The 12,943-nt window shown below is 54.1% G+C and overlaps 1 protein-coding gene across 5 annotated transcripts; it reads right to left on the bottom strand.

The window, feature by feature from the left end:
• Positions 1 to 202: 202 nt before the first annotated feature.
• On the bottom strand, positions 203 to 12,115 carry TBC1D20 (TBC1 domain family member 20). Of its 5 annotated transcripts, none has more exons than XM_049817452.1 (8): positions 11,976 to 12,115; positions 9,243 to 9,428; positions 7,340 to 7,423; positions 5,670 to 5,856; positions 4,739 to 4,840; positions 3,689 to 3,830; positions 2,798 to 2,982; positions 203 to 2,652 (listed from the first exon to the last, which is right to left on the bottom strand). In XM_049817452.1, the coding sequence occupies exons 1-8, from the start codon at positions 12,016 to 12,018 to the stop codon at positions 2,397 to 2,399; spliced, it is 1,185 nt and encodes a 394-aa protein (XP_049673409.1). In that variant the 5' UTR covers positions 12,019 to 12,115; the 3' UTR covers positions 203 to 2,396. The 5 variants fall into 5 exon arrangements, with proteins under 5 accessions (XP_049673409.1, XP_049673411.1, XP_049673407.1 ...); XM_049817454.1 differs by having other exon boundaries at positions 7,340 to 7,420; XM_049817450.1 differs by lacking the exon at positions 11,976 to 12,115 and adding an exon at positions 10,202 to 11,898.
• Positions 12,116 to 12,943: the final 828 nt, after the last annotated feature.

The raw sequence follows: 12,943 nt of genomic DNA, 5'->3' as shown, positions 1-12,943 counted from the left end.
ACGCAAGAGCCGTTTGGCTCCGCTCCCGCTTCTCTTCCCACGGGGCTGCCGGGTGTGAGGCCACGCGGGTCGGTGACCGCAGAGCTGGCGTGGCCGCTGCGGGGATGTGCCAGCTCTGGGCCACGGGGTGCCATGAGAGCAGATCTGGCACCTCCGGCCCCACACCATGGCCCCTGCTGGCACAGGGGGAGGGAAGGAAGCGTGTTTAGTAACTGTTTATTTTACAGTTATAGGGTTTGTACAAATCTGCATTTACACAGGTACGTATAAGTCTTTGTACAGAGTAACTGAAGCACCCGAAGCGACCACCTCCTCCCAGGCCCTTCCTCCCCTGGGGACAACGCAAGAACTAAAGTGCATCATGGCCAGAGAGCTGGGGGGCTGCAGGGGCTTCCCCCCCAGTGGGGGGACTCCAGCCATCCCCTCCTTCAGGGCAGTGGGGGAGTGCACAGAGGGGTCCTGGGACCTCTGGCAGCATCCCCAGGTCACCACAGACTCTCCTGCACCACAAGTTTCTAAAGTGCTAAATCACCCAGCCCTCCGCCCCACACCGCTGCTGCCCTGGGGAGCTGTTGAGGGGCCAGAAACAGGCTCTGCCTCCAACTGCGCTGGGAGAAGAGACCCGTGAGCAGCCCCCGGCCCTCACCAATGGCACAGACAGCCCTGGCACAAGCCAGCCGCTGGCACCAGCAAGAGGCAGAGGGAACAGGTCTCGCTGGCCTGCCTGCGCAAGAGCAGATTCACATGTTCCGGATTTCAGCCTGCAGAGGCAAAGGAAATTCCTCTGCTCAGAGCTTTATGGAAACACAGGTCAGGCATGATGACTGCCCACACACCCTCTGGCCAGAAAGGCACGGCCCCTCTGAGAGCGAGGGCCCACAGGGCAAACCAGAATTTACCCAGAGGCAGTTATGAACCGACAGGCAGCGGGTTGAGACAGGAGGGTGCTGAGTCTTGCAGGGCACAAGTTTTCTTCCCTATCCAGAAATCTGTAACTCTTCAACCAACACCCGATTTTCAGGTGTGCAGCCCCTGGGCACGGCACAGATGGCTTTGGGCACAACACAGCGATGTCAGGGGAGCTGGGTGGGAGCCGTTAAGGGACAGGTAAGGGCACTTGCGGGAGGTTTAGCAGCTCAGGGGAGAGGTAGAGGCATATAGTGTCTATTGGCTTTGTCTCAGTGGGACACCGAGTTGTCTAGAATTTGATGCTTAGCTCAGAGGGCAGGGAGTGCTGCTTAGCTCAGAGGGCAGGGAGTGCTAGGACTGTTAACGGGACTGGGTGGGGACACAGAAGCTACATGGGGGTTGGGGCTGGCCTTTCTGGGAAATTCCCTCATTTGCGTTATTCCAAGGGGTGACCATGAAGTCTGGTCAGCTCGTGGGGGAGATTTAAGACAGACTTCCTATCGCAAAATGTTTCACAAGGTGGAAAAAGCCTTCTCTGCATTAGAGCCTGCTTCCAGAGCTGTAAAAAAGTCTGCAACGGGCGTTTATGGTGCCGCTAACACTTGTGGTGATGTGGCCTGGCACATGACAGCACATACCTCGTGCAGGGTGAGTGACACTTGTCTCTCACCTTGCTGACCCAAGATACAACCGCGCGCTACTGCCAGCAAAGGAGCCCCAGAAACTGAGAGCTAAGATCCCTCTGGCAGTCCCACAGGGCTGCTCCTGTCCCCTGCCCTTCTCTTCTGTAAACAGAGCAGGCTGCAAAGATGAGGAAGCAAAAGGAGCCATGGAGTGTTACATGCTGGAGACAAATCTCATGGCAGGGCACTGGCAGGAGTGAAAGGTTTGGCTCTACTCAGAGGGTGCCTATAGGAAAGGGAAGGATCGGACCACCAGCGAAGCTGAATGCAGACAGGGGATCGTGCTGGCAGCCTGCAGATGGGAGTGATGCAGAGCCAGAGGGCTGCCCTGTTCCTCAGGAGTGTAACAGCCCCTCACCCCTACACGTGCACACACCCAGGCCAAACCCTGCCATGACACTCTAGTCCAGGCGAGAATCTGCCCTCACTCCCACTAATTATCCCCAACAGAGAACGTAGGATTGTTTCGGCATAGCCCATGCACGGCTCTCCGCTCATACAGTCACCTGTGCACAGCCTAAAGAGCCTGACTCATCCATACCTCCGGTTCCTCACGAGATGGCGGCAGTGCCCATCTGCTTACTCCTGCACGGGGAGGAGAGAACAAGGTGAGCGTCGGTGTGGGGTACAATCCTGCTGGGCTGGTTCCCATCAGTCTCTGTTGCAAAGGCAAAAGCGTCACGGGACGCAGCAAGAATAAAAAATAATCTTTAGACAGGTCGTTTCCAGACACGTCCTTTCATCAAACATCACCCCTTCCTGCCAGGGAAGGACACAGTGACAGGGAAGGCCCTTCCTCTGGCTTCAGGGAAAAATCTGCAGTTCAAACTTGGGTGCCCACTCCAGCGCACTTTTCACCACGGCCAGGGCAGCTGCTCCCAGTGCGACCGTCAGCCCCATCACCGCCAGCTTGACAAAGCGGTTGGTCCTTGGCTTTGTCAAGATGGATTTTGTCCGCTCCTCCCCTCGGAGCCGCTCCCTGAAGCGTTGCCTCAACACAGTGTCTGGTCTCTGCTGCACTGACGCCAACTCAAAGTCCTTAAAAGTGGAAGCTGCAGTCCTGCAAGAGAAGAAACGGGTCAAGGAGTTTCCCCAGCTTGCCTTTGGGACCAGCCTCCTGCTAGGGAGGAAGATCTTCATGAGGAAGGAAGACCTGGCAAGAGGATGTACAGAACACATGTGCACATGGGCTGCCCTGCACTCACCGTTCAGCCTGCTGCTGAGCTGCCTCCCTGGCAAGTTCGGATGGTGGGAATTGGACAAAAAGGTCCCCAGCTCTGCTGATCAGAGTCTCGTAAGGAAGGTCCTGTGGGATCTGGGACAGGAGGTGGTGGACAGAGGCCATGTCGCACTCGCAGTCCAGAACTTCCTGCTCCCGGTACAGCACGATCTGCAGAGAGGAGTGACAACTCTGAGGACAGCCAGGGAAGAGGGGATGACTCCTTGTCCCTCGCTGGCACTCACTTCAGACCCAGAAGAGAAAAACATTTCACTTCCAGCTGAAAGACCTGCCATTCCTCAAGGGGACACATCACAGCAAAGCACTCCCTGTCTGGGAAAAGAAATGCCAAACCTTTCCCGAGACTCTGAGGCTGTGGAAAGCCCCTTCCTGGGTAGTTAGGTCTGTCTCCTGAGCACACCCTGCTACTGGCGGGTCAGAGACATGGGCAGAACCTCAGCAAGGCTTGATTCCATGACTTGCCTTCAAACGTTTGGACCTCCCATAGGAGAAAGGGCAGATGAATGCACATCACAGGGCTGCCCTCAGCCAGACAAGCTCCCCAGCACCCGAGCAAGTGCCCAGAAGCAGGGCCACCACATGAAAGCAGAGAAGAACACCAGGTTATGCTGCTTCCACGGCACTGAACTGGAACAGCCTGCAGATCTGGACAGCCCCAGGCTGCCTTGAGCAATCCTGGATCCTAGCAGCCCTCTGCCATTGCCAAGGACATTGCTGGCCTCAGGGTCCCCTGCAGAGCAGGGTGCAGCTGGGGACAGCAGCAGCACTGGGTTTGCCAGCCCCCCTCTGCAGCTCCAAACTACTGGCACCTTGCAATACTTCAGTTAATCCCCCTATCACTCTGGGCGATACCTACCACAGCAGCAAAATAAATGGGCATCAGTGGATGGCAAGCCAGGAAGAAGTCATATAATCGCACGACGTGCCTGAAGTCAGACAAAACGTGCCCAAACCAGGTGATCAGCCAGCTGAGAGCAAAGATGGTTCCCACCTCCGCACTGCACAGAGAGAAAGTGCTGTTAGATCAGCTGCTGACAGCAGCTTGGAAACAGTGCTGAAATGCTCCTGGGCGATCCCTGCACTGCACCTCCGTGCTAGGAAGGGAGATAGACCTGGCTACTGGCAGAACATTCAGAGCTCAGTCCACATCCATGAACTGTACCTCTGATAGAATCCTAAGGCAAAGTGCTGCCGCTACTCATCTCACATCCTGTGGGGTCCACGCTAGAGGTCCAAATGGTCTGCTTTCAGGAGAACCGAACATGTGACGTACCACGTCACTGTCTGGCACGCTGACCTGAGGACACCCGAAGTCTTGCAGCACAGTCAACTTTTCAGGTTCCTTTCCACCCTAAAGGCTTACTAACTTCTGGGAGTTTCTAATCAAGCTTGGTACCCAAAGACATCCTGGCCATGAAACGTAACAGGGCCACTTGCCCAGAAAATGACCCTGGACTGAACCTTCCCACTTACCTTCCTGCTTCTGCTTTATTCTGTCCAGACTACGCTTGTGTGTCCCTATTGCATAACCTGGGAATTATCCCCAGAACTAGCAACAAGCTACAGGAAGGTGACAGCAGCCACAAAACTAGGCATGTGAAGCAGTTGTGGCAGCTTTGCTAGACACCGTCTGCAACCCCCCAGCCTTTCCAATATGGACAGTGGACCACTGGGGTGAAGACGACACCATTTAAAACCCTTCAAGACAGGCAGCATAGGTTTGGGTTTGCTCAGAAGCAGAGTCCCACTTGGTTTTGGACTGTCACCATTAGCTGTGGGTCAGCTGTTGACACACTCTGAGGAAGTCAATGTGATGGTGGGGACATGCTGGTGCAAACGGTCCCATGAACAGTAACATGAGATGGGCAGGGGAGAGCTAGGAGGCTCCAAGGGAAGGTCACCGTACCTCTGCATGAAGTCATGCACCTCAGGGTTCACCTGGTCTATGATGGGCATCAGGTAATTTAAAATGTGCTTGGTATTATCCATCGTTGGGTCCATAAAATCCCTGAGAAAGATTTAAAAGAAGCTCCGTCAAGCAACCATGTCAGTGAGCTCTCCCTCCAGGGAGGCAGCCAGAATGTAAATAAACATACTTGCAATAAACAGCTTTGCTGGCAGCTTGGCCCCCAGCCCCAAGGAATTCTGTCTATTTGGGACAGCCCCCTTCCTACCTATCTGGGACATGCAGGGCTGATCTGCACAGAAAACCCAGACCCAGACAATCACGCTGGTGTCAGCTGACGCTTCTTATTTTGCTGCAGTGCATGCACGAACCGTAAAGCTTTTCCAGCACCCAGAACCTAACTCCCTGTCTGGGAGAGGAGGGAGAATCCCTCCGAACCACTCCCCAGCTGAAGGCTTGTTCTCATTTCAGTGCACAAATTGGAGAGTCACTTGACTTAGGGGCTCAGGACAGTGGCTGTACAGACCACCCTTTCAGTGCAAAACTGCCCAGGGCTGTATAAGGCAAGTGGGAGGCACTGTGCTGAGCCAGCTCCCAAGAGCCGGAGAGGCCCTGACAGCAGAGATGGCCAGAGAACTATGAATAATGCATGTGCGTTGGCTTTTTCAATTTCAAGAGATGCTACAAATTAACTGACATCCTTCAATTAACCCCTCCCCAGAGCACAACTCCCTGCAAAGCCACGTGCTATCGTGTGGTCACGCTGCTCTCTCACAGCACCCCACTGGGTATGGACATGACAGGCAGCCGGCCTTAACCCAAGGCTCTGCCTTCCAGGCTCCCCTTTCAGGCCAGCCCTATCTGCCCAGGTGTCCCCACAGCTTGAGGACACGCAGGTGGCTCCTCATCTCCAGCCGAGCTCTCCGAGTACCTGAGATGATGCGTCGAGAGCTTTTCCACCAGAGCCGTGGCCAGTCTGTCACCCACCACCAGGAGGAAGGTGACCACAATGTCATGGTAGCCCTGGTAGTAGTGCAGCTGGGGGTTGCGCTTGAGGACATGGAGGATAATATCGATGAGCTCCTCCTGCAAGCCTTCCCTCTGGTCATCCGGCATCCCTGTGGGGACAGCACCAGGCGGCGGTGGGACGGGCTGTGTCACCTACTGACACCTGCCATGGGAGCGAGCGCGGCTGCAGTATGCAAGGAGAAGACCTGTGCATTTACCAACCTGCCTGATCCTAAGGGATGCGGTGCAAAGGGGAGGGGGGTAAAACTAGCACAAAAAGTAAACCAAGCTCTAATCCTGCCCCCCAAAACTCTGATGGCCCAGGGGAAGGCAGCCAGTTGTTAGGTTGTTTCGTCTTTGGAGTTGCAGTGCCCCTACCTGCGAGGAAGTTGCCGTGGAGGACGGGAGCAGGGTTTACTGATGTTTGTACAGTGCTGCGGAGAGCGAGTTGCGCTGCTCATCCAGCACTGCTAAGGACATTTTAATCATTTTTAATTTCCCAGGGGTTCTAGAAAAAATTAAACAGGACCCATTTTCACAGAAACTGAGCCAACTGCATCAGATTGCAAGGCCTCCATCGCCACAACTTTATATCGGTCCCCTGCTAACAACATGTGTTTAGGGACAGGATGTCACAGGAAAAGCATTGTTCCTGCCATGCACAGCTGCAGAAAATTTCTGGCAGTCCTTGTCAACAGGTAAAATGCCCAAAGGCCAAGCAGCAAGTCCCAGTGGAGATCCTGCAATGACAAAGTTCTCCTTTTCCCCTGCTTCACTAATGTGTCTAAAAATAGGCAGGAGGCTGCCATTCAAGGGCAAAAAAAGTCTGTACTAGCAGACCCTTCAGGAATCAGGCTTGCACACAGTATCTGCACTCGAAAGAGAATCAGTCAACTGTTTACACAAAATAAAAGCAGCAGAAGGGGGAAGCAGACTCTGGCCAGAAATAACGACTGCTCTGCAGAGTTAGATAGCTGCTGGATTAAATGTTTTATAAATAGCACAACAAGGCAGCAGCCACCCATCAGAACTAAACAACTGCAAAAACATTTTGCTTCTAAAGGTTCAGAGTTCTCTTAAATTTGGTGCTTGAACCCGATTTTGAGACTGTTTCACACCAGAAATTGTTCTAACCACTGACAAACCTGCTTCCATGCCCCTGAGCTACACCACGGTCTAAAATAAACTGAAGCAAATGGTACATTTCTCAAGCATTCCATCTATCCTAATCTCACCCAGTTCACAACAGGTGAGGGGCATGCAGGATCCGAGCCTTTCTGCACTGCAACTGCTCAGTGGTACTGGCCTGCTGGCAGGGGGGGTCAGCGGGGCAGGGGGAAGCGTAATGTTGGAAGACCCACATCAAAAACCAGCTGTAGCACAGGCAGCTGAAGGAAACAGATAGCCGCAGAATGGCTCCACTGCATGAAGAAGCTGCTGTAAGCTCACAAGGAAAAGGCTTTCTAGAAGTCAGGCTCTTGGAGCAATGGAGCATCACCTACTGCAGCCCCCCGAGTAAGGTCTGAGCCAGGAGGAGCCCCATGGCACAGACCATGCCCCCCGCAGAGCGGGAAGAGGAGAATCCCCTCTCACCTGGTGGGAAACGGCGCAGGGATCGCCGCACGTCTAGTAACACTTGCTGGTAATCTTTATTGTCCTCTCGCAGCTCCTTTCCTGCTGAGAAAAAGAGGAACATGATTAACACTGAGTAGTGCAAAGGTACCGGGAAGTGAGCTGGCTGAGGGAGCTGGGAGAAACCCTGCTGAAGTCAGGAGGATAAGGAGGCTGCATGCACAGACACACCGCCCCATCGTACGTCCCCTTTTTCGTACGTCACACACCAGCCCTGTCCCCTCACTTGCACTGCCATGCATTCTGACACTAGCGGCACTTCAGTGCAAGGAAATGAGACTACTATTTCTTCAAACAACGTATGTTAAAATGCTTAAACTGACACTATTCCCAGCATTCCTGGAAACATCATTGCTCCACAATTTTGCTGTGCAATTCAAAGCTTGCTGAGCAGCAGCAAGGCACGATACGCTGTGGAGACCACAAAGAATAGTTTAGTAAATAGAAATAAGTCAGAAGAAAACCCCACCCACGGGTAGCTAAGATAGTTAAAACAGAAGAGAAAAGAATTTGCTGGCACACAATGAACTATCTACGCGATCACGTGAAATTAGATGTCTTCCAGCAGCTCTGATCACCTAACATAACCTCGTTCTTGACTGACATGGGGGGATGCACCTTCTGAATGGCTACAGATTCAGCAACAACAACAATCTGTCCTGGGGACAGTGACTGTAAAAGCTACAGGATTTGGAGCTTCTGCAGTGCTGAGGTTTAAAAACCGTGCAGGTACCTCATCAGGAAGGTCATTTTCCCTGCTTCTGCTCTGACCAAACACCACACGTGCTTCGTGCATGTCCTGGTTTCAGCTGGGATAGAGCTAACTGTCTTCCTAGTAGCTGGTACAGTGCTATGTTTTGAGTTCAGCATGCGAAGAATGTTGATAACACTGATGTTTTCAGTTGTTGCTCAGTATTGTTTAGACTATAGTCAAGGATTTTTCAGCTTCTCATGGCCAGCCAGGGCACAAGAAGTTGGCACAGGACACAGCCAAGGCACCTGACCCAAACTGGCCAACAGTGTATTCCATACCATGTGACGTCCCATCTAGTTTAGGAACTGGGAAGCGGGGGGGGGGGGGGGGGGGGGGGGGGGCAGGGAATCGCTGCTCGGGGACTGGCGGGGTGTCGGTCGGCGGGTGGTGAGCAATTGCCCTGCGCATCATTTGTACATTCCAATCCTTTTATTACTACTGTTGTCATTTTATTAGTGTTATCATTATCATTATAGTTTCTTCTTTTCTGTTCTATTAAACCGTTCTTATCTCAACCCAGGAGTTTTACTCTTTTTCCTGATTTCCTCCCCCATCCCACTGGATGGGGGAAGTGAGTGAGCGGCTGCGTGGTACTTAGTTGCTGGCTGGGGTTAAACCATGACAGTGCAACAAACTGCTTCATCTATGCCTTGAAGGGACACCTCGGAAGTATTTCGGCCAAGCCAGGCCTCAGCACAGCCACCTCTCCACGGGAGCAACAAAAATTAAGTTTGATACTTTCTGCTGCAAATGAACTTACACATGCCAGCTAACTGCTCGGGGCTACACCAACTGCATCCAAAGTGAACTAATTTCCATCACTGTCACTGAAGATAATAACACCCTCACAGCACAATGGAAATGTTGTTTTTAGCAAGTTGTATATTTCCAAATCTGCCATTTAACATACAACACAGCGCACAAAGCTGCGGTGGTCATGCTGCAGCATAAGTCCCCTTCGAACACAAGCTTGGTGGGAAATGGACCCACGTACACAGGGAAAAGGCAGGTCAGAAAGCATGTGCTTCAACCTCTGCAATCCTTCCTCTAGCGTGCACAGAGATCACCGAGCTATTCTTCCAAAGCACCCAAATCCAGGCTGTTCCATACCTGGAAGAGGGGGCAGGTCGTCTGTATTAACACTTAGCAGCTTCGGCCACACTTTGCAACGAATCTCATCTGTCAAGAGCCCCCCCTCGCTGATCGCCATCCGCCTGAGCGCAGCCACGTCGATGGGGTCGCTGTTCAGAGCCTGATAAATTTCTGCCACTTTTCTTTTCTTCTTTGAATCAAAGTCTGTAAGAAGACCACAAAGAGGCAAACTGATAGGCAACAAGAGCACACAGAGGGCAGCAACTCATATCAGGGGGGCAAAATCTACCTACAGCTATGTCACATGCACAACAAGGGAGATGACATGGGACAGTCAGCGCACGCCCTGCCAGGACAGGCTAGGGATGACCTTGGTGGGTGACCCACCAGCTGACTGTCCCCATCTCCACAGGCTCCATCGGGGGCACGTCATGGCTCGCAGGGCACCCCCACCGCTTCCCCACTGCTCCCACCCTGGGAGGCAACTGCTGCTCCTCCTGACATGGGAGCCACCACCGCTGCCTGAGCGGATCCCTCGCCTTCGGCTCCCACACTCCCCAACAGATCACAGCTCCATTCAGGACCATGACAGCTGTGCAAAGCCATCCTGCAACTGTTTGCTCTCTGACACAGCCGCCAGCTAAGGTGTCAAGTGTTTCCTAAGACCAGGACTTCGTGTTCCTACCAGCTCCCAGCTAGACAGCGGCTCCTGGATGCAGCTGTCCTAGGGAGAAGTCTGAGCACTTCCAGCTCAGTCACAAGAATGGACATAATTATACCAGAGTTAACAAATCACAAGCATATTGACTTCTTTCCCAACAAACGCAAACTTGCCAGCTACTACTATATGTGCAGTTTAGCCAGTATTAAACAAGTACCACTGTTTTGTGGAGCAAATGAGCTCAGGTGCAGGTAAGGAACGGAATAACACACAAAGCACATGGTGCTCTGGTTTCAGATGGGTTAAACACACTTACAGGACACAGGAGTGTTTCCTGGGGAGCTGAGAAGGGACACTATTTCACACCACATTGTGCTATTTGTCACCGCTGCCTCAGGTGAGGAAGGAGAGAGGTGGCCAAGAGCCATCCGATATCCCACACTTGAGGGGTGTCCACTAAGGAGGCTTTGCTGAGCAGCTGCAGGGCTGGAGCGCAGGATGAGTCCGCAAACGCTGCCTTTACCTAAAGGCTTTTCTGACAGATCCAACCACTCTTGGGATCCAAATGGGATTCCTTTGCTAAGGGACGTGTCTGAATAGGATTTGGGGTGGGAGGAATTAAAAGGATCCGGATGGAGAAACAGCTGTTTCTCAACGCTCCACCCTCCACTCGGGGAGTGCATTCCTCTGCCCACGTGGCACCTCCGGCGTCTTGGCGCTGCCCCGGCCCTCTCCCTGCTCCCGCAGAGCTGTGTGCAAGCGCCGGGCTGGAAACGCCACTTTCTGCAGCATTTGAATGGGAAATGGCAGGATGGCAGGCTGCTCAGACACACAGACGCTAAAGTAGGTCAAGCACCGGATGCTGTCCCTTCTCAAAGTACCCTTTTAAAACACTTTTTGAATGAAAACAAGCTATAATAATCTACGACAGATCTCCAAGTCCCCTCCAAACACCAAGTTCCTGGTAGCAGTAAAGCTTCTAATGCTCACTCAGTGACCACAATTTCCTTTTATTTCCTTTCCCACCCCTTGTGCAAGCAAAGTTATTTATTTGCACACGAACAGAAACCAGCTCCGCTCAGCTGGCTGTTCCCCGTCCCCTGCGACACACAGACACTGGGCTGTCACGTACCGAAGCCTCGGGAAGGAGGAGACAAAGCCTATGGGAGAAAAAAACTCCTGTTCACACATAAAGAACTTAAGAAGTAGTACGAAGGAAGAAGCATGTATCGTGGGCTCCTCTTCTAAAATTTATTGGCAAGTTCCCCAATATTTACGCTGTTTAAATGTGTAGCGGACAATAGCTGAAAGTAGTTAAAAAAACTCCAAAACAACAAATGTATTTCAAAACCTATTTTGCGCACCCACAAAACCTTAACTCGCAGTGTCAGTTACGCTTTGGAGGAGAAACAGAAACACAAGCTCAGCGCGTGGAGGCTTATCGCACCGTAACTCAACCCGTACCGTCACGAAAGGTCCACCTGACCGGATTTTTATTTACTTCCGCGGCTAAAAACAGCTCCTGGAACACTTCTCACTGACGAGCAGCCGAGCACAGCACCCGCCGGCGTTGCGGAGAATGCAGACGATCTCCGCGGGCCGAAGAGGGATGGATGACCGCCCGCACTGGAGAGGGAAGCGGCCCAAGGGCTGAAACAAGGCGCAGGCACCGGGCACCGGTACTCACACAACGCTTCGCAAGGCCGGGCTAGTCCCCGGAGCTGCTGCTGCAGAGCCGCCCCCCCCCCCACCTCGTTACTACCGTGATGGACGGCCTGGAAAAGCAAAGCCCGGAGAGCTCAAGGGCCCGGCCTCGAGTCAGACAGCGGCCAAACCGCAGCCCCAGCTGCTCCCCGCCCGCCCCAGCCCGCTCCCGTACGGCGGGAGGGTTCCCGGGGGTGAACGACAGGGCTTCAGGGCCCCCCCCGGATCCCCCCCCCCCCGGCGCCGGCCCCGACCGCAAGCGGCGAGCCCCGCCCCGCCGCTAGGGGGCGCCGCCGCGCCTGCAGGGGGCGCTCCAGCCCTCCGCCCACCTCAGAGGAACCGGTGTCCCCCACCCGCCCGCCCGCCAGGCCCGGCCCAGCCCGTACCGTGGCCGCCGACACCGTTGCGCGGCGGACTCCGCCGGGCCATGTTCCCGTGCGCTGCGGCGCATACCGGGCCGGAGACGAGACCGGACCGGACCGGGCTGGGGCTCCGCGCTCCCCGCGCCGTCCGGTCCCGTCCCGTCCCACCCCCGCCCGCTCCCCCCCGCCCTTCCTTCGCCGGCGCGCGGGCGGCCCGTCACAGCGCCCCAACGCGCAGGCGCCGCTCCTTGAGGCGCACCACGTGGGCAGAAGGGGGCGCGGAGCCCTTGCGCATGCGCAGAGGGAACGGCGCGGCACGTTGTCGCTGCCTTAGCCCCCCCCAGCGCTGCTCACCGGGCCGCGACGTTTGTTTCAAGGGTTTTATTAAAAAAAACGAACAACAAACCAACCCCAACAAACCCACAAAAACGCTAGACCTCTACAGCACAGCTTCCTCCCAGCGCAGTCAAGGGTAGATAACACATCCCAGTGCCACTGCGACCTCCATTAGCCCCCCCCTTAAATAAACTCCTCTGAATTTCATGGCCAAGAGCAGCGAGACAGCGGCCGGACCGAGGACCAGCTCTTCGTGCGAGGGCTCGCCGCATCCCTCCACGGGCAGGCTTTCGTGCTTCTTTGTGCGAGGGCTGAGGGGCACGGGGACCATCGGCCCATCCACCTCTTTAAGCTCTCGGGGGAGCAGCAAGCGCTCGGGTTTGCAAACCTCCCTCCCTTGAAGTAACAGAAAAGAACCGCGTTAAACGTCCTGCGGAGCTCACCACCTACTGCAAATCAACCACAAGCTGTATTTTTGTCACACCGGGTGCTTTTTACGTTACAGCACATCAAGGTTAACAACAGTCGACACCATCCAACTTTCACATCATTCCAGGATATAAAAGATTAAGTACAAGGTATTTCCACTGGATGAAGTCATGGAGGAGAAAGCTACCCTGCACATGAAAAACCTCAGCGCCCCTGCCAGTGACCTG

The sequence above is a fragment of the Accipiter gentilis genome, chromosome 14 (genome assembly GCF_929443795.1).
Source record: "Accipiter gentilis chromosome 14, bAccGen1.1, whole genome shotgun sequence".
In the NCBI taxonomy this organism is placed as follows: Eukaryota; Metazoa; Chordata; class Aves; order Accipitriformes; family Accipitridae; genus Astur; species Astur gentilis.
The sequence above is the reverse complement of the archived record's forward strand: the minus strand, read 5'-3'. Positions and strand labels throughout refer to the sequence as shown.